This window comes from Hemiscyllium ocellatum, chromosome 10 (assembly GCF_020745735.1).
Source record: "Hemiscyllium ocellatum isolate sHemOce1 chromosome 10, sHemOce1.pat.X.cur, whole genome shotgun sequence".
Classification (NCBI taxonomy): Eukaryota; Metazoa; Chordata; class Chondrichthyes; order Orectolobiformes; family Hemiscylliidae; genus Hemiscyllium; species Hemiscyllium ocellatum.
This window is the reverse complement of record NC_083410.1, coordinates 29,778,419-29,800,338: the sequence shown is the minus strand read 5'-3', so window position 1 is coordinate 29,800,338 and position 21,920 is coordinate 29,778,419. Positions and strand designations below refer to the sequence as shown.

General features: G+C 40.6%; 1 protein-coding gene across 1 annotated transcript in view; it reads right to left on the bottom strand.

The window, feature by feature from the left end:
- Nucleotides 1-16,302: 16,302 nt before the first annotated feature.
- Nucleotides 16,303-21,920, bottom strand: part of LOC132819378 (potassium channel subfamily K member 12-like) — a 46,128-nt gene continuing 40,510 nt past the window's right edge. The window contains exon 2 of the mRNA XM_060830859.1: nt 16,303-17,201. Coding sequence (XP_060686842.1) covers nt 16,303-17,201 — 899 coding nt within the window. The remainder of the gene's footprint in view (nt 17,202-21,920) is intronic.

Here is a 21,920-nt window from a genome sequence, read left to right as displayed (position 1 = left end):
TTGGGTTGACCCTAGAAAGGGTGGAACGGGGTGGTGGGGGGGAGAAGGCATTCTGGGGGCAGAGGTGATTAGGTGGGGTCCCGCAAAGGATTCTGGGGATCATCATAGGACTGCTAGAGGAGGACCTCTCCTCTTGGCTGCACAATCAGCTAAACATTTAAACAAAACCATCCTTTCTTATTGGCAGCCTTCAGCAATCTCTGCAAAGGCCATTAGTATAGTGGCAGGTAAACAGATGGCATAAGGCTGAATGCACAGGCCTAGCTCCTGTTGTGTTTAGATAGCTCAGATTTTGGAAGGGAGCCTCATACCTGTGCGAGGCCCCTGATTTGCACAGTCAAAGTCCTGAATGCCTGCTTCAGGCCAGGAACACCTCTTCTAGTGCCTTGGCCAATGTGACAGGCAGTACACCATGAAGAGAGTATTGTTGGGGTAGAACGATCCTCAATAAATGTGCCAGCAAATGAGAGTAACACCACCTTGGTCATTTGGTGGATCCTGCAGAAGTTTCAGCCAATTGGTTAATGTCAGGTATCCTGTCCCTTTAGAGGACCAGTGTCTGCTTGCAAGATCTGCAAACCAATTGGAGATCTAGACTAGCACCTGAGTCTCAACAACGCTACAGTGCATAGTGGCCTCTGCTGGGACTGTACCCAGCCACAACAGTGCAGTGATGGACGTACAATGGGAAGATGATGGACACCCCACCCCATACCTTCCCTTGGCAACCCCAGCCACTGCCCAATCTTAAAGGTTTGGTAAAATCTATTCTGCTTACACAGAATGATCCTCACACCATATCAGATTATTTAAAGGACTGTGATTAATCCTCTAGCCAAATAGGCCCACAATTAAATTATAGTCACTTGCGTGAGGACTGCAAACTGTTGGTTTCTGTGGAATTATATACGAGTATGATTCAGAACAATGCAGAAAACCAGAGGGAAAGAAGTGGAGTGTTATTATGAATATAATTTAATTAGGATAGAATGGTTTTCTGCTCTTATGAAGCAATGCCTTTATGCTATTCCAGTAATCCTGCAGTTGAAATGAAATGCTTTCTTATTATTGAAGTAACAATTTCTGTGGTTCTTTTTTAAAAATTTGTTTATTGCCCATAGGAAGGTTAAGAATAAACCACATTGCTCTGGGTCTGGAGTCACACGTAGGCCAGACCAGCTAAGGATGGCAGTATCCTTCCTTCAAAGATATTAGTGAGGCCAGATGTGATGACCCTCAAACCATGGCTTCATGGTCATCATTAGACCCTTAATTCCAAATTCTTTGTTGAATGCAGAATCCACCATCTGCCATGTGGGATTTGAACCCAGGTCCCCAGGATATTAGCAGAATGTTTAGATTAACAGGTGAGCAATAATACCACTAGGTTATTGCTTCCTTCTTGATATTATGAGGTCTGTTCATCTTAGCAACAAGGTACCACTGCCTGAAATAGGGTTGCTGCTAACCATGGGACAGAGGCATTATTTATCACCAACCTTAATAGTCAGTCCAGACATTTTTATGAAAAGGTTGTTTAGTTGACAAGTGTTTTCATTAACATTAACGTGATAGAATGACAGGCAATAATTCACATCAACTGTTTTCATGTTCTGTGGTTACTTCTGTTGACTTATCGTCAAGAATATATTCCCACTACATTCTGTAACAACAGCTGCATAAGGCCATCATCTTTTGTTGCCTTGATTAATAAAGAACATACTCTTATATTACTTTACCAACAGATAACCAAACTTGAATTAACTGTACCTTTTAGCAATTGTAGTTTCTAACAAAACATTTTTGAAAAGTACCATTTCAGTTTTGTTTTAAAACCACATAAGGCTTCATACACTTGAAAATATACAAGGGAACTGCTCCAGGTGGCTAAACTGTATGATGTTCAAAACAATATGAGTGGATAACCACTAATGGATCAGCTCAATACCACAACATTAGAAAATCTCTCCACTCAAGGAAACTGAGTAGTGTCTCGATCACCGAAGATCATGAATGAAAGATATGAGTGTTGTGGTGTGACCCATCTGGATTCAGAAGACCCCAGATTCGATCACAGACTGTATTGGGTTAGTTGACTTCATCCAGAATAATGGCAATGTCCTCTCTAATTGACTTTAGGGCTCCTGGCATGGAAACAAAATTGTGGGGATCTCATTCCTAGTCAAATGAATCTGGGTGGACACCAGATTGGTAAAGGATTGGAGTCAAGCCTACCTTCTGCTAATACTTTTCTCAGTAAAATAATGAGATACTGACAAATTGCAAAAAGGCACCTGTGTAGGAATTAAAGATACAGATCACCCATGCTTTAACTGAACAGTGGAGCAGGATTGATCAGTGGAATGGCCTACTCTTGTTCCTATCTCCCTGTAGTCTGCAGGGAAAGAGGCAACAAAAGAGAAACTCATAGAAAACAATGTACACGAAAAGAACAGGGAAAAAAGACATGTTGGCAATGATGAGCACTTACTGGTCTGTGTCAATAAATACCATTGACTATTGATAACTCTGAGGGATCAGTATGAGAAGTCTTTGAACATTCACTGCCAAAACTTCAACTTAAACTTTATTGAATTAGAAAAGTACAATCATTGGTATAAATGTGCAATTTGAAACAAATATTCATTTTGCATACACTGGTGCAGCACAATGCAAGCACTAAATTACTCATAAGAAAATTACACATACGAATTTTCTGGGTTTATGCCACTGCTTTGCATGTGCTGAAACTGTTGTATCCTTTTGTACTTGCGTGTCTTGGAGAAGGGTATGCACATTGCTTATTCTAATTTATTGTAATCAATGGGAATATATTTTGCCAATGTAAAAACAATTGAAAGGTGGTCATTAATTGGAAAAGTTTGCTTCCTAGTGAAGTTGCTATATTTTGCCAAGACTAAAGCAGGACAGGGTATAGATTTTCTCTGTGGTCTGGGTTCTAATATTTTTGCTGTCACGAATGAATATTTTTTGAAAGTGTTAAACGTAATGATTGACACCTTCACATTATAAGGCAAAGTAGAAAAATAGCACTTGTAAAGTAAAAATACAAGTTTTGATGTGATTTTGTGCAACTTACTGACCCACAAATTGTACCGACCAGTCCAGAATGGAAGAGGTTCCATATCTTGTCCTGATTTTTAAATGGGTTGTACTTTAAAAGGAATAGAGTAAATGCATTTAAAATAATTGTCATTTTCAAAATTACAAAGGTAGACATGCATCATCGTACAGATAACAAAATATTCTTAAAGTATGTATGGCTGCAAACCTTCAAACGAGCAAAAATCTTTTTGTTTTTTTCCCTCTATTTAGAGGTATCGAGGAGATCTTTGTCCTTCTTTACATGCACACATGCATTGACATGAATTTGTGCCTTCAGGAAGTATCCATTACAAACCAGCAAGAAGATAGATTGATGAAATTTCTTAAAACTGGTGCAGTGGATTTAGTTCAGTAATTTTGTGCACTTATTCAATATCACTTATTAATGTTTGGATACAAATATGAATGCTTATGAAAAGGATTATTACTCATCTATGAATACTTTTGTTGTTCGGCATTTCTTTCACCTTTTGGACTATGATCAGTGTAAACATGCTGAACTACAAGGTGAAAATTCATGTGCTTATTCAGATATATTGAATCAGTTTGTTTAACTTGAAACAGCAAAATGAGGGACAGATGGGATCATTAAAATGAATGAAGTGCATTCCCTGGTAGGATAAAACAGCAATACTGCAGAATCATCAGTGCCATCAATCCATAATTATATAACTATCTGTGGGTGGAATCCAACAGCGAACCAAAGAAAGACATTTACGCACACGAAAGGGATTTTGAGGATTGAAAATAATATGAGGAAAATTGCACCATGGAAATTATGATGAACTGTTTTGCTTGCAGCAACAAAAAAGGAAGAAGTGTGTGCTGATACAGTTATTGTAAATGTTGGAATACTTGCATCTGCTTTTGTATTTGGAGTGGTAAATTTTGTATCACTGGTGAAGAGCTGTCCTTGCAAGAAACTGTAGCTGGTCTCTGATCTTTACCTCCTTGACTGAAGCTTACTACTACTACTCACAAATATAAATAAGATCGAAGTGTAGAATTTACTTTATAACATACTTATTTGCTTATATATTCATTTTTAATTGTTTAATGTATACTCATTGATGCAATTCAATTGCCAATCATCACCTGGATAATTTGCACTGATCACAATACAGTCCTTAATCTTCATTATAGATATCCTCACTCATGAGTAACATGGCACTTATTGTACATTTTGGCTCCGATTAGCTAGAAAAGAAAAGAGTTAAATTTGATGATGCGTGGGTATTGGGATGTAAACTGGGAAACAAACTTGTTCCATTTCTATCCCCAGAGTCAGCTTCATCCCACCAGGCCTGTTAGAACATCACCACTGGCACAGAAATGTTGCTGTAACAATTTGCATTGAACTCACACCCAGAAGGCTAATTTTAATACATCGGTGCAATTTCTTTATTATTTTCCCCCACATAAGGAACTTTTACTAAACTTTTTTGAGGGAGATGGACCATTTAATGCAAAGTTTTAGATAGATTCAAACTCTATGGCAACAAACACTAAAATGTCCAAGCTCATTTCACGGAGGACCCTTACAGTAATTAAAATTGTCTCCAAAATACACACAATGTTTGTCTGTCTGTTTGTGTCATTGTGAAGGTTTAACCATTGTGAAGGTTGAACCATTGTGAAGGTTGGCCATGCTGCATTTCACCTCTCTAGGGTAGGTGGGAATTTGTTCTAACTCCACACAGACCAGGCCAAAAGGTTGAGCCTGGTTTGAAGAAGCCCTCAGACTAGAGTTTATGAGTGCGCATAGGGGCAGGAGGATCAGGAGAGCTTGGTGAATTGTATTGAGCAAGTGTCAATTTTTTTCATGGGAAAAATGCAGGTAAAATTAGCAAGAGGTTCAGTCACTATTCATGATATTCACTATAGTCAGTATCTGGAAATCACATTCTCACATGCTACACATGTAGTACTGTAGATTGAAAGGGTCAGATATTCGAACAGCAATGGTAGCTAACAGGAGATACTGCTAAGGGTTATATACGCTCTGATTTGTTCTTTGCTGATGCCATTTATTCAACTTAGGACTTTGGACATCATCAACATTGAGAAATACGTTAAATAAAAGCAGGAAATGCTGGAATTACTCAGCAGGTCAGATGACATCTATGGAGAGAGAAACAGAGTCCATGTTTCAGGTAAATGATCTTTTTCCATGTAGTCATCTGAAACATAAATTCTATTTTCCTCTATCTCCTCAGATGCTGTTTGACATGTTGGTTCTTTCTAACCTCTTCTGTTCCTATTTCAGATTTTCAACATTTACAGTACAAAGAACAGAGAACAAATAAGATTTACAGCCCAGGAACAGGCCATTCGGCCCTCCAAGCGTGAGCCGATCTAAATCCACTGTCTAAACCTGTCGCACATTCCTAAGCATCTGTATCCCTCTGCTCCCCACTCATGTATCTGTCTAGACACATCTTAAATGAATCTACCGTGCCTGCCTCTACTACCTCTGCTGACAACGTGTTCCAGGCACCTACCACCCTCTGTGTAAAGTACTTGCTGCTTGTATCCCCCTTAAACTTTTCATGTCTCACCTTGAACATGTGACCACTTGTTATTGAATCCTTCACCCTGGGAAAAAGCTTATCTCTACCTACTCTGCCTATATCCTTCATGATTTTGTAGACCTCAATCTCCTTTTTTCTAGTGAAAACAAACCTAACCTACTCAACCTCTCTTCATAGCTAGCACCTTCCATACCAGGCAACATCCTCATAAACATTCTCTGCACCCTCTCTAAAGCGTCCACATCTTTTGATAATGTGACGACCAGAACGGTACACAGTATTCTAAACGCGGTCAAACCAATGACGTGCATAATTTTTACATGACCTGCCAGCTCTTATACTCAATAACCTGTCCGATGAAGGCAAGCATACCATATACCTTCTTGACCACTCTATTTACCTGTGCAGCAACCTTCAGGGTACAATGGACCTGATCTCCCAGAGCTCTCTGCCCATCAACTTTTCCCAAGGCTCTTCCATTTACTGTATAATTCGCTCTAGAAATAGACTTCCCAAAATGCATCACCTCACATCTGCCTGGATTGAACTCCATCTGCCACTTCACTGCCCAACTCTCCAGTCTATCGATATTCTCCTGTATTCTTTGACAGTCCCCTGTGCTTTCTACTACTCCACCAATCTTCGTGTCATCTGCAAACTTGCTGATCATACCAACAGTGCCCTCTTCCAGATAATTTAAGTATATTACAATCAACGGTGGCCCCAGCACTCACCCCTGTGGAACACCACTGGTCACCTTTCTAAATTTTGAGAAACTCCCTTCAACTACTACTCTCTGTCTCCTGTTGCTCAACCAGTTCTTTACCCATCTAACTAGAACACCCTGCACACCATGTGACTTCACTTTCTCTATTAGTCTACCATGGGGAACCTTGTCAAACGCTTCACTAAAGTCCATGTGTATGACATCTACAGCCCTTCCATCATCTATCAGCTTGGTCACTTGCTCAAAGAACTCTATTAAGTTGGTGAGGCATGATCTCCCCTGCACAAACCCATGTTGCCTACCACTGATAAACACATTATTTTCCAAATATAAATAGATTTTATCCCTCAGTACCTTCTCCAGCAACTTTCCCACCACTGACGTCAGGCTCACTGGTCTGTAGTTACCCAGAATATTCCTACTAACCTTGGACAGGGGTACAACATAAGCAACCCTCCAGTCTTCCAGCACCTCACCTGTATTTAAGGATGCTACAAAGATATCTGTCAGGGCCCCAGCTATTTCCTCTCTTGCCTCCCTCAGCAACATAGGACAGATCCCATCCAGTCCTGGGGATTTGTCCAGGTTAATAACTTCTAGCCTACCCAACTCATCTTCCCTACTTATGTCAACGTGATCCAGAGTAATCAAACTTCTATCTCTAATCTCAACATTCATCATGTCCCTCTCCTCAGTGAACACTGATGCAAAGTAATCGTTGAGAATCTCATCCATTTTCGCAGGTTCGACACACAACCTTCCTGTCTTATCCTTTAGTGGTGGCAGTGACTGGAGCGGAGACTCCTGGTGGCAGTAGGCCTGGAGCCTGGACTCTTGGCAATGTCGGACAGTGGCAGAGCTGGGGTTTCCTGGGGCATTAGCATTGTCATTACAGTTCCCGGAGCGGGACTCCTTGAGGACCAGAACCCCTTGCAGAAACTTTGTAGAAGCCCTGGAGCTGTGCCTGAGGTTCCAGTTTGAACAGAAGATGAAGTATTATTCAAGTAATTTCTTTTTATTCTTTTTGTAACTCAAAATGGTGCCAGATTGTGGTGACAAAACACTTCTCACTGTATCTTCAAGATATACATGACAATTAAATCATTCTTTCATTGATTAATACTTAACTACATATCAAACAATTACTTAAAATCTATGTAAGACTTGGCCAAGTTTTACTTGACAAAGTTTTAAAAAAAATCTATCCTAATATTTTCTTCTGTGGCTCAAAGCTAAATTGTGATTTAAAACACTCCTGAGAAGCAGCTTTGGACATTTTGTTATGTCAAAGGCACTATATAAACGTAAGTATTTGTTAAATAATAAAATAGGCATGAAGGACTATTTAGCCTATTTTTGATCTTATTTCTTACAGTTATAGTTATAGTTCTTATGTCAGGGTCATGCGCGCAGTTTTGAACTCCACAGTATAGAATGAATGTTAAAACCGTTGAAAGTGTACAGAGGATTTACCTGGAAGATACATGGATAGGAACTGGTAGTTTGCAAATGGAGACAGAGAGATTGGACAGGATTTATTCACCAGGGCGAGGAAACAGAAGTTGGCACTGTTTCCAGGTACTGCAACTGCTGTGGAGTAGAAAACAGTGGGGCAGGGTAGCACAGTGCCTTGGACCTGGGTTCATTTCCACCCTCAGGTGTGGAGCTTGCACATTCTCCCTGTGTCTGTGTGGGTTTCCTCCAGGTGCTGTGGTTTCCTCCAGCAGTCCAAAGATGTGCAGGTTGGATGCACTGGCCATGCTAAATTGACCATCGTGTCTAGGTGGATTAGCCATGGGAAATGCAGGGTTACAGAGATAGGGTGGGTCTGGGTGGGATGCTCTTCAGAGGGTTGGTGTGGACTCGATGGCCCAAATGGCCTGCTTCTCCAGTGTAAGGATTCTATGGATTCTCTGAATTAAAGTCACTCACCTGTGAGTTTCACCAGAGCAGCAAATAATGGGCATCAGGTTGGGTCCCATTAAGAGTGGAATGCAGAAACTTGGAGGCGGTTAGAGAACCGTCTGCTTGAAAGGATCAGCTTGTTGCTCTTGTGGGTAAGTAAGAGGGTACTTGGATATGGAGGGACCCTTTCTCCAATGTTTTAAAATCTACTTAAAAATATTGATTCAGCAGCTAGACTATAACTCTGCCTGTGTTTGTTCCTGCACCCACATTGGCAGGAGCCCTGGGCCCCTGTTTGGTTACTGTAAGGTCCCTGCGTCCACGGGCCTAATTCAGGTCTCTAAGGAAGCCAGAGGCAGTCTGGAAAATTGCAGCTGGCCTCTTTCATTTTCCTTCAATTCAGTTTGTAGTGAGCTCGATGATCTACCTGTTCTGTGTGCTCAGCATTGATTGTGTCCAATGCAGCTTCTTCCAGAATAGTCAGTGAGCAGGATGGAGTTTGGGAATGGGCCCACTGACTGACAGGGCAGTGGTGAAGATTTGGCCCACTAAATGAGCAGGTAATATGGTGGCTGAATGACTTCAGCATGGGGAAGTGTAAAGTATTCTACATTAGATGTAAATAAAACACAACTTGTTACATTTTCTTGGTGGTGAGAGACCAGAAGCTGGAGGAGCCAGAGGATATATGTCTCCATGCACACAAGCCAGGGATAAAATGGTAATAAAAAAATGGAATGTTATCCTTTATCATGAGGTGCTTGTCTCCAAAGGTGAGAAAGTTATTGTATAGAGCCAATTCTACATCGACTTGGTCAGACCTCATTCTGGAATACTGAAATTTTGAAAAGTACATTCCAGGAAGGATATATGAGTCTTGGATGAAGCCAGAGTGATTGCAAGGCTTTATCATCATAATTAAATTGCACTAAGCTCAAAGGCAAACCCTGAGTTCAAACTAGCATTTGCATAGCACTATATCCCAAGCCATTCTTTGCAGTTCCACTAATTTACTTTAAGTTTGAAGTCATCCATCATTAATAGTCTCAGCCTCCTCTTCTTTCTTCAGGTCTTTCCTCCACAACGTCTTACAAAATCACTTCCTTTTAAAGCTGGACTTTGCCTTTTCCTAATTATGTCCACAAGGTTCTTTGTTCATTCACGCTCCACAGAACTTTACCATTTTGTACATTGATGCACAATGTAAACTTGTCAAACTGTTAACTGATTGACTGACGTCTGGTCTTGCATAACCTCTGCTGTAAAGAAAGCAAAATGTTCAGCCAATAGTTCCAATCTCTATTTTTCTGATTGGGATGCCAACAATCTTTTCAATAGTCTATGTGACCTGTTCAGGGTCATATATTTCAGGAGCAGCAGCCCAATGACAGTGTAAACTATCTGACAATAAGTCATACTCAAGAGCTGTGGCGTCCAGTAGTCCCGGCAGTGTGATTAACTCAGCAGCAGGAGCTGTCAGGACTGCAAACATTTCCATGAAGAGGAGTGATAGTGACTGAGGTGTATTCGGCCTTGGACTTCTGGGTGGTGATTTAGGTAGGAGGGTGTCAATGGAAGAGTGAGACAAGAAGGTGCTGATAGGTTTAACGGCCAATTGGGGAGGAGAGAAAAACAGGGGGTGACATCTTGTCACTGCCCCTGATGTGCACTGGGCACCACCTGATCAATATGGTTCTCACCTTCCTTCTTTTGAGCAACTGCAATGGCAATGGAGTCAGGATCTTAATTGACACTTAACTGGGCAGTTAAGTACCTCTTCATAGAAGAAGAGTCCCTACAGTGTGGAAACAGGCCATTTGGCCCAACAAGTCCACACCGATTCTACAAAGAGTAGCCCCCAACCCCAGGCCCGTTCCTCTACCCTTTACACTTCTATAGGAGGAAACTCATGCAGACACCAGCAGATTTGCAAATTCCGCACAGGACATCACAAGGGTCCCTGGTGCTGTGAGGCAGCAGTGCTAACCACTGAGCCACCATGCTACCCTGGGTAATTCAGGAAGCATGCTGAACAAATTAATTCAGAGACACAAGGCTCATGCTAAGATAACATGTTTACCCAAATAATTTATAAAAGGTTTCATGCAGTATAAGAAGCAGTGTAAAAAGGAATATAAGAACGCTTGCAAGAGATTTCACAGCTAACTTCATGTTTGCTTATTAATATATTTAGAAAAATAGAATGGTAAAAGGAAATGAGGGCCTGTTAATGACTGATGCAGGTAAAACGAGAATGGAAATAAGGAATTGAAAGACTGGTCGCATTCATACTTTGTATTTATTTTTACATTAGGACAAGAAATAATATTGACAGCACAAGATTCTGGAAATAAATCAAGTGCAGGAACTTTGTGGGTTAAATCTAACTTTTAAACATTAATAAAGAAAATAAAGGAACTTAAGATAAACAGCTCTCCAGGGCCTGATATGCTCACTGTTTCCATGGAAACAAACATTAACAATTAATTAAATTAAGACAACTCTTGTTACAGACTTCTCAGGCCTTCATGAATGGCCAACTTTAGAAGCCAAGTGAAATAATTAAGTTTCTTTTGAGTGAGTTATAATCGAATCCATAGGAGATTTCAAACATCAATCTAGTTATTAATTTTTGTCTAAAAATAATCTAAATATATATAATACCACTACATGAACACGCACAAAAAAAGAATTAAAACAAGGGGGAGATTGAATACATTCTATAATTGATATAAAAATACAGTGACTGTGTGGAAGTAAAAATGTCTTGTATAAAAAATAAAGCTATTTGACATGCAAAGATATTTTCAATAAATTTCATTTGATTTTAATGAAGAAGTAGCAGCACTTTTTTAAAGATTCAAGTATGATATTACTAATTCTATTCACTGAGTGTTAGCTTTCTACTGAATATATTTATACTCAAAGCCTCTGGCTTCTGCTTTAATGTTGGTCATGTTGTTTGTTCTGCTCTATTTTACTTAAAAGCTTTGCAGGTGTTTTGAGCTTGGTGTGTAAAGTTGATGTTAATGACTCAATACTCATTTTTACATCTCTTCCAAATTTTATTTTGATTGAACTCAAAGAAAATAGCAACTGGAGAGAGATATAAAATGGTAGTCAGTCAGGAAGACTAATTTGACTCTGTCGTCCAAAGTCAAAATCATCTCCCATTTTCTTTTTGGCACAACCAACAAATCATATGCAGGATATATTCACCAAGGGAAATGTTATAATTCATTGAATGGGGATGGTGATTAGGAGGGATTAGGAGAGCTAAGAGAGGGCATGAAAAATCTTTGGCAGGTAGGATCAAGGATAACTCCAAGTCCTTTTATGCATATGTGAGAAACATGAGAATGACGAGGATGAGGGTAGGTCCAATCAAGGACAGTACTGGGAGACTGTGTATTGAGTCGGAAAAGATAAGAGAGGTCTTGAATGAGTACTTTTCTTCAGTATTTACAAATGAGAGGGACCGTATTGTTGAAGAGGAGAGTATGAAACAGACTGGTAAGCTAGAGGAGATACTTGTTAGGAAGGAAGATGTGTTGGGAATTTTGAAAAACTTGAGGATAGACAAGTCCCCTGGGCCTGATGGGATATATCCTAGGATTATGTGGGAAGCAAGAGAGGAAATTGCAGAGCAGTTGGCAATGATCTTTTCGTCTTCACTGTCAACGGGGGTGGTGCCAGGGGACTAGAGAGTGGTGAATGTTGTGCTCCTGTTCAAAAAAGGGAATAGGGATAACCCTGGGAATTAGATGCCAGTTAGTCTTACTTCGGTGGTAGGCAAAGTAATGAAAGGGGTACTGAGGGATAGGATTTATGAGTATCTAGAAAGACACTGCTTGATTAGGGACAGCCAGCACAGATTTGTGAGGGGTAGGTCTTGCCTTGCAAGTCTTATTGAATTCTTTGAGGAGGTGACCAAGCATGTGGATGAGGGTAGAGCAGTGGATGTAGTGTACATGGATTTTAGTAAGGCATTTGATAAGGTTCCCCATGGTAAGCCTATGCGGAAAGTCAGGAGGCATGGGATAGTGGGAAATTTGGCCAGTTGGATAGAGAACTGGCTAACCGGTCGAAGTCAGAGAGTGGTGGTAGATGGTAAATATTAAGCCTGGAGCCCACTTACAAATGGAGTTCCACAGGGATCAGTTCTGGGTCCTCTGCTGTTTGTAATTTTTAATAATGATTTGGAAGAGGGAATCGAAGGGTGGGTCAGTAAATTTGCATACGATATGAAGCTTGGTGGAGTTGTGGATAGTGAGGAGGGCTGTTGTCACCTGCAAAGGGACTTAGATATGATGCAGTGCTGGGCTGAGGAGTGGCCGATGTAATTCAACCCTGTCAAGTGTGAGGTTGTCCATTTTGGAAGAACAAATAAGAATGCAGAATACAGGGTTAATGGTAGGGTTCTTAGTAAGCTGGAGGAGCAGAGGGATCGTGAGGTCTATGTTCATAGATTTTTGAAAGTTGCCACTCAGGTGGATAGAGCTTGTAAGAGGTCCTATGGTGTATTAGCGTTCATTAGCAGAGGGATTGAATTCAAGAGTCGTGAGGTGATGTTGCAGCTGTACAAGACCTTGCTAAGGACACATTTGGAGTACTGTGTGCAGTTCTGGTCGCCTCACTTTAGGAAAGATGTGGAAGCTTTGGAGAGGGTGCAGAGGAGATTTTTCCAGGATGTTGCCTGGAATGGAGAATAGGTTGTACGAGGATGGGTTGAGAGTGCTAGGCCTTTTCTCATTGGAACGGCGAAGGATGAGGGGTGACTTGATCGAGGTTTATAAGATGATCAGGGGAATAGATAGAGTAGACAGTCAGAAACTTTTTCCCTGAGTACAACAAAGTGTTACAAGGGCACATAAATTTAAGATGAAGAATCGAAGGTATAGGGGGGATGTCAGGGGTAGGTTCTTTACCCAGAGAGTGGTGGGGGCATGGAATGCGCTGCCTGTGGGAGTGGCAGAGTCAGAATCAGAATCATTGGTGACCTTTAAGTGGCAATTGGATAGGTACATAGATACGTGCTTAAGCTAGGACAAATGTTCGGCACAACATCGTGAGCCGAAGGGCCTGTTCTGTGCTGTATTGTTCCATCTATCTATGGTGTTTGAGTGTCATGGGACCTGTTGTCGTTGCAGGAATGTGGCTGTTGAGGGTATGGCATATATAGACCCAAGAAACTTTCCTGAGGTGTCTGAAATTACCTCTTGTGGTTCGTTCCTTCTACATGTTGCTTTTGTTCCAATCCTAAATGCACACCCCTGCTCCCACCCCCACACAGGTGAAGAAACAATGTGTGGCTTCTGAATCACTGACCAATTGGCTGTGGTTCAGAAGCATCTGAGATCAACACACTGATGTGTGAGCAATGATATCATGTGTTTTGTGGTCCAGTTGCTGAGACAGAGGGCAAGACTTTCTTAAGCATTGCCTGTCGCTAATTGCATTGGACAACGTAATAGGCCAGAGACATCGCTACTCCTGTCAGTAGAATCTTCCTTTGCTTTTCTATGCTACTGGAGACACATAACTGACTGAAGGTAGAACATGGAATGTCCATGATGTATGGAAGATTCCTATAATGCCTTTTCCTCATTGACACGCAATAACTGTAACATATCTGAAGCAAGTGCATTGATTTTGCTTCATTTTCATTGGAAACTGTTGGCCAATATGTTGTCTAAAGAAGACAACAGATGGGACATTATTAGTGTTTGCATACATTTCTCCATTTGGAAACTGTATTTTCATTAATTGAACTATGAAGAACCGAAATATATGACGAGGGCTGAAATATACAAAGAGGATAGTACATACCATCCCTCCAAGAGTTCCCATTCCCACAAACTCACTACATGCTAGTCATGTTTTGATTGAGGTTTCTTCCAGTCAGTCCTGCTTCATACATTGCCCTAGTATTTAGAACAAAGTGGCCTTCAATCATAAGAAGAACATACATTAACAATTGCACTGCATTCATGGTTTTACTGGTGTGAAAACTGCATGTCCTTCACTGAGTTTGATACCAAAACGTAAAATCTTGAACTCCACATTACAGTTCATGTGATTTATGGAATTATATTCATCAATTGGCTGTTAACAAGTATTAAATACTATTTTTAACAAAATATACTAAAGAGAATTCTTAACATGTGTCCTTCAATACAGATTAAGATATGTTAAAATACGTATCGCATCACCCAAATTCTGGTATGCTTTTCAGATCCAGTATAATCTTCTAGATGTTTCTCTCACCACTGGGACCTTCAGGCTTGGACTAAAACATTTAGCACTTTATCTTCAGAAAACTATCTATTGAAATCTCAATGTCCAAGTCCAAGCTGTCAATTTCTATTTTATTGGGTTCTGTGCATGTCACAGCTTGATCAATCAAATACTTACTGTCTTTAACAAGGAAACTGTCTGTGTCCATGATTCAATCTGGTCAGGTTGGTCCCTCTCAGTTGCATTTAGATAAAATGGAAACATCAAAAAAAACCAAAATGGCCAACTGCCTCGAATTCAGCACAAATTGGCATAAAATCTGATCAGCGCCCTCAGTTTTAGAGGCTGTTGATCAGATGGTAAGGATATAATGGAAATACCACTAATGAAGTTGAGGGTGAGGCTCAGGCACATTGAGGGGCAAAGATTTGTTCTGAATCCAAACCACATGAACACAAATTGAGAAAGACCACACGATATTCATTTTAGCCTCAGGTTTCCCACTCCGTTTCTAAATAGTTAACTTTTTTTTTATCATCTTCCCAACAGCTACCATGTTCCATAAACTGATAGGAATTATTTTTACATTCATCTATTTAATTCTCAACTCAGTTCAAACTCTGAAATTTGGCAGGACCTTTTTAACTCCAAAACTGCTAATTCCCTTTGGATGTGTTTTTATCAAATGCATTATTGGAAATTTCTTAGGAATTCAGAAAGTGGCTGATTCATGAATAGTAATTACTTTCTAAATTTAATGTTTTGCTTGTTCAGCACTTTGGTGTCCCTGTTTACCTCCCAAATATCCATGTGAAACAATGCTTCGTCATAATGTGATGTGAAATACAGTAAAAGCAAAATACTGCAGACATTGGAAATCTGAAATAAAAACAGTAAATGTTGGAGAAACTCAGCTGGTCTGGCAGCATCTGGAGAGAGTGACAGAGTTAATGTTTAAGGTCTGTGACCTTTTGTCAGAACTGTTCTGATGAAGGGTTGCAGAGTTGAAAGGTTAGCTCGGTTTCTCAGTGGGAGGGATTGTTAATAGGCGGTCAGAATGGATGTGGAGTTGAGGTGGAGGCTGGGCCTGACAGGGTGAGTTAAAAACTGGCCCAGCATTTCTGTGGAACCAGAATCTGTCTTCTTGGTGCCTAAAGGGATTGAGGTTTTTATGGGGACAGGCTACTTTAAACCCCTCCTGGTAGAAATGTGCAGGGTATTCACAGCACAAGCCCTTCTAGAGAATTGTGTGGAACCCTAACTTGCACATTTAAAAATATCTCTTATCCAAAACAAGGGGATATGTACTCATTCACAATAATGGGTGAAAATTGCTTCAACAAAAGCTTAGAGCCTCTGAGAAGGTCTCAGCTTCTTTCCCTGCTGCTATATTCTCATGAAAAGTGAGTGAGCAGCAGTTCCAAATTGGTGTTTTTGTGTCTACTCCAGCCCTAGCAAGACTGCCATTCATTTCTGAGGTATTGATCTTCCTCTAAATGCCCCATTGTTGGAAAGAATCAAATAAACTTATGGTAAGCCAAAAAGAAATGCAGATGGGAAGAGGAAAGCACTCTCTAAAAATCTCTAGTAATAATCCAGATGTTTCCTCAGAAATTTATTCATTTTAAGTGGATGTTCTGTAGACCTTATATAGACTGAGAGATAATGGTTCAGACTGGGTTAAATGGAGATTGGTTGTATAAAACACTAGGATGCCTTGGAACTTCAGAATAAAACTCTGACTGTCCTGATTGTGCTAAAGCTATTGTTCATTTATTACCTACTTTCACTGGTTTCCGCCAACCTGTTATTCATAATGGCTAAAGCACCCACCCCACCTGAGAAGCCGTTCTGCCTTGTGTTGACACACACTGTCCGAGGGTGACCATTGGCAGTTTCTGACAGCTGCTTCTGCAGGATGGCAAGTGACACCTTGTTGGAGGCAGTGAGGTCCTTCATGGAGATCATTTCTCCAGAGAGCCTCCGTCCCTCCCCATCACTGTCACATGGCCCCTCGGCATCTGCAAAGACCTGGTTTCTACGAATGCGAGATTGTCCCGGGGTGATGGCATTCCGCCGTCCAGTCCGCATCTTTCCTCTCCGACACCTTGGACAGCATCTACACTCCAGTTTCTTCAATAGCCAGTTGAGGAACTGTTTGATCACAATGGAGATGACATTGAAGAGTGAATAGATGCAGCACACCCCCAAGAGTATGAATACAAAATTACCAAATCTGTACAATCCCTGATTTGTATAGGCTGCGTTCTGACTGCTGACCAGATCCCCAAAGCCAATAGTACTGAAGGTGACAAAGCAGAAGTACAAGGAGTCAGCATAATTCCATCCTTCCACTGGTGTGTACATTGCCGATGCACAGCAGGAGATTATAATGGCTGCAATGCCAAGGATCAGCATAATGTAGTACACAGATGGCTTCCATCCAGTCAAGCTAGCCATGTCCGTTACAGCTGATTGCCGGCGAATCATGGGAGGGAGCAGGTCTTTACTCCTCAGCTGCCTCTGGTGGCACGCCTTCATGATGAAAGCCAGCAGGGTAATGGTCCGCTCCAGGAAGAGGTTAAAAAACAAAATGGTTCCTGCACATCCAAGAAGGCCGTAAAATATCAGAAACACTTTTCCTGCCATGGTTGCTGGAGTCGTCATGCCAAAACCTAAAGCGAAACCAAGAAAAAGAACAGGTTTTATGATTTTGTCAATCGCACTTTATAATTGTTTAAGTGTGTAGTGAGGAGCAATCAATTACCAGGTTCCCCATTTCCCAATCATATAAACTGCCCAGAATGTCCTGTATGATTAATTAGTGAACAGCTTTAATTTGGCATTAACATAACTTAGAACAGTTCAACACAAATTATTATACTTTCAATTCTATAAATTATTAATTTATGCAAATATGATTGTTTCCCAAAGGGAGAACAAATTGTATTCCATTAAACATTATTTTTCTGTTTTAGCTGCCAACAGGTTTATTAAACACGAAAGAGGTATATATAATACCGAATCAAGTATATTTTTTGCAGAAATAGTTAAACTCATTGAAGAAATTAATTAGTGTCTTGCACATTTTGTGCTAAGCTAACTTTGAATTAAATTTTATGCATTGCCGTTCTCTTTATCTTGTCATGAACTGCAGCAGTTTCTGGCTAACTAACGGTCGTAAAGACACAGGAGCAAAGTAGATTATTTGACAACTCCAGTTTGCTCTGCCACCTGAGGAGCTCATGATTGATCTGATTACCCTCAACTCCACTTTCCTGATTTTTACCCATAACACTTTCTGCTCTTAATGATTAGGAATCTGGCCATTTCAGCCTTCCCTGGACTCAATCACAGCCCTCTGTGGTGAAGAATTCCACAGATTCACCACCACATGAGAGAAACAAATTCTCCCTCATCTGTTTTAAATTGGTCACAATTTGCTCTGAGATTATGGCCTCTGGTCCTAGACTCTGCCATTAGGGAAAATAACCTCTCCATCCTCAATCCTTGCCAAGCCTCTAAGAACCATGTATGTTTCAGTAAGGTTGTCTCCCACGTTTTCTAAAGCCCAATGAGTACAGACTCAAACTGCTCAATCTCTCCTCATAAGAATCCCTCCATACCCAGGTGCATCTTGTCTGAACTGCCTCCAATGCCAGTATATCTTTCCTTAGATGAGGGGACCAAAACTATTCATTGATTCCACCTGGGCTCCAACTTGTACCTCATATTATAGTTTTCATGTCAAGAGTGTGGTGCTGGAGAAGCACAGCCAGTCAGGTAGCATCCAAGGAGCAGGCGAATCAACGTTTTGGGCATTAGCCCTTCATCAGGAAGGGTTCTGCTCCTCGGATACTGCCTGACCTATTGTGCTTTTCCAGCATCACACTCTTGACTGTGATCTTACTTTCTTCTCTGCAGTTTTAGCAAAACTACTCTAATTTTGTACTTCATTCCTTTTGAAATAAAGACCCACATTCAATTTGTCTTTCCTATCACTCACTGAACCTAGATGCTAATCTTTCACCATTTAAATATCTGTTCATGCATTCTTTCTGTCAAAGTGCATAACCTTATATCTTCCCACAATATATTCCATCTACTCATGCTTTGCTCACTCATTTAACTAGTTTGAATCCCTCTGTAGATCCCTTGTATCATGTTCACTACTTGGCTTCCTACCTATTTTTGTATCATCTGCAAACTTAGCAACAAATATATTTACTTCCATCATCCAAGTCATTAATATATTTTAAATAAATTGTGACCCCAATATGGAACTCTGTGGTACTCTATTAATCATAAATTGTCATCCTTAAAATGCCCCCTTATCCCTCTCTGTGTCCTCTATTAGTTAGCCAATCCTCTATCAATGCTAAATACTACCTCCAACACCAAGGGATTTTATCTTATTTCACAGCCTAATGAATGGTGCCTTATCTAATGCCTTTTTGAAATCCACATAAATCACATCTGCCAGTTCCCCTTTATCTACCCTACTTGTTAGTTGTTCAAAGAACTATAATAAATATGTCAGAGATGATTTCTTTGGAAATTTCTCATGGATTTACTTTGAAGATCTGTGTTAACTTATGGTATATATATTAGCATACATGACTGAGCCAGACGGTAATGCTTTCAAGTCCCACGTTTTGAGTTCAGGTCAAAATTCAGACTGACACTCCAGTGTAGTGATGCACAGCTGGAGGCACCATTTTTCTGGTGAAATATTAAACTGTGGTGATGTCCTTTCCCTCTTAGGTGAACATTTTAAAAATCCCTAGGCACAATTTCAAAGGAGAGTAGGAGTGTTGACCAGAAATTCTGTCCAATGTTATTCCTTAGTCAATGACACAGAAAAAATGACCTGGTCATTATTACACTGCTCTTTGTAGGGGTTTAGTGCACAATTGATCTGTTACATTTCCTATACTGTAGGAGTGACTCCATTTCAAAAGTAGTTGCTTGGTTTTTTTTTAATTACAGTCACCCTTTGCCTTTTTAAAGGCATCTTGGAGACATTAATTAGAAAAAATTCAGACAGATTTATCCCTTTAAAAACAGTAACTAGAGACATATGGAAGCTAAATAGCTATTTATTAAATTCCAAAAAGCTGAAGACCAGACACATATTTGAATAAATAACACTCTATGATAATATTTCAATTGAATAACTCACCTCCTACATAAATCGAGCAGCCCATCAACAGACTAACTGTGCCAGCCATGTCTCGAATTAAACTAGATTCTGAGTTCTGTGAGTGGCTGACTTTAATTTATTTTTGTGCTTTGACAGAACAAAGACCAATATGAATTGAATCTTCAACATAAGTGCTTAATTTTCCATAAAGATTATATTGAAACTAAAGCATGTATGATATGAACTAGTCTGTTTTTACTCCACACAAATCCTCTCAACACTAATTATCACCCACACACACCCACCCACACTGTCTTGGCTTTCTCATCCTTTCTCTTTATCTATGAATGCCTCACCCCGAAGGTATCAATGCTTTGATCATTCCATGTTTTCACTACTCTCCATGTAAAAAAAACCTTCTAAATTCTTCACTTCATCTGTTTACATTTAACCTTTGTTTAATATTAAATTTATATGATTGATTTTTAAAGTTAAATTCTAATATTACAGAAATACAATGTAACACTTCCAAATATCAAAAAGGGAGACAAAAATCAGGTAAGCTGGCTAGTATTTGCAATTGGGAAAATGTTAGCACGTACTATCAGAGTATTTGAAAATGCATAACTTAATCAAACAGAGTTAGCTTGGCTTCATAAGGGGGAAATCATGTTTGATAAATTTATTAGAATTCTCTGACAAGCTATAAGCAGGATAGCTCAGCGGCTAGCACTGCTCGCTCACAGTGCCAGGGGCCCAGTTTTGATTCCAGCCTTGTGATTGTCTGTGTGGAGTTTGTACATTCTCCCCGTGTCTGCTCTAGGTGTTCTGGTTTCCTCTGGAAGGAGAATGGGTTTGGGTGGGATAACTCCTCAAAGGTTTGGACTTGTTGGGCCGAAGGGCCTGTTTCCACACTGTAGGGATTCCAAATATAAAGAATATTATGGGACAATATGAGGCTATGCAAGTTGGTGTGAAGAGTAGAGGAGGTGAATATTATTTAAGTGCAGAAAACCTGCTGTACAGAGTAATCTGCAAACCTCAGGCATTAATCACAAAAAAATTATCCTCCATTTTCAGCAAGAGTAGGAGTGGTGAATTTGAGGACCATAGGACTGCTGAGAAGCTAAATGTCCCTCTAAAAGGACTTACCTTAAGACTTAGCAACCTCCATTTTCAGCTCCAGTGGGAGAAGCGAGAGCGAGGACCAGGGGGCTGCTGGGAAGGTAAATTCTGTCTTTAAAAACTTACCTCATGAATAGGAGGAGCAGACACAGGGCAGCTGAGTAAGTAAGGTAATATTTTGGGTGGTTGCTTTACTTGAAACACTACTTGGGTAGTATCGCCTAGACCCTCCTCTAACCAAAGAAAAAGTTCTGTGTGCCTGATTGGTAAAGTTACTAATTTTTTTTCAATAGTCTCTTTGGAATTCATAACAGTGGGAATGGATGTTAGGGCAGTTGAACGCTCCTCCAATAGAATGTGGGAGGTAAGGGTCACCACTAGTATCCCCACTAACTTCATCTGCAGGAAGTGCACCCAACTTCAGCTCCTAGGAAACAAAGTTAGGGAACTGGAGCTGGAGCTGGAAGAACTTTGGATCATTCGTGAGGCTGAGGAGAGGAGTTGAGAGGAATTACAGGGAGGAAGTCACACCTCAGGTACAGGAGAAAGGTAGATGAGTTACAGTCAGGTGATGGAAAGGGAATGGGTAAGCAGTGCATGGAACCCCTGTGGCCATTCCCCTCAATAACAAGTGTACTGTTTTGGATACTGTTGGGGGGGCTTCAGGTCTCTGGCACAGAGTCTGTCCCTGTTGCTCAGAAGAGAAGGGGGAAGAGGAACAGAGCATTAGAGATTGGGGACTCCACAGTTAGGGGGACAGATAGGAGATTCTGTGGGAAAAAGAGAGAGTTGCAGTTGGTGTGTTGCCTCCCAGGTGCCAGGGTCTGTGATGTCTCCAACCATGTTTTCAGAATCCTTAAGGGGGGGGGGAGAATAGGGAGGAAGCAGCCCCAAGTCATAGTCCACATAGGCACCAATGACATAGGTAGGGAAAGGGATGGGGATTTAAGGCAGAAATTCAAGGAGCTCGGTGGAAGCTTAGATCTATAGCACCAGTTTGCCACGTTCTAGCAAGATGAGGAATAGGGAGAGAGAAGAGTTGAACATGTGGCTACAGAGATGGTGCAAGAGGGAGGGTTTCAGATACCTGGTTAATTAGGGCTCACTATGCGGTAGGTGGGACCTC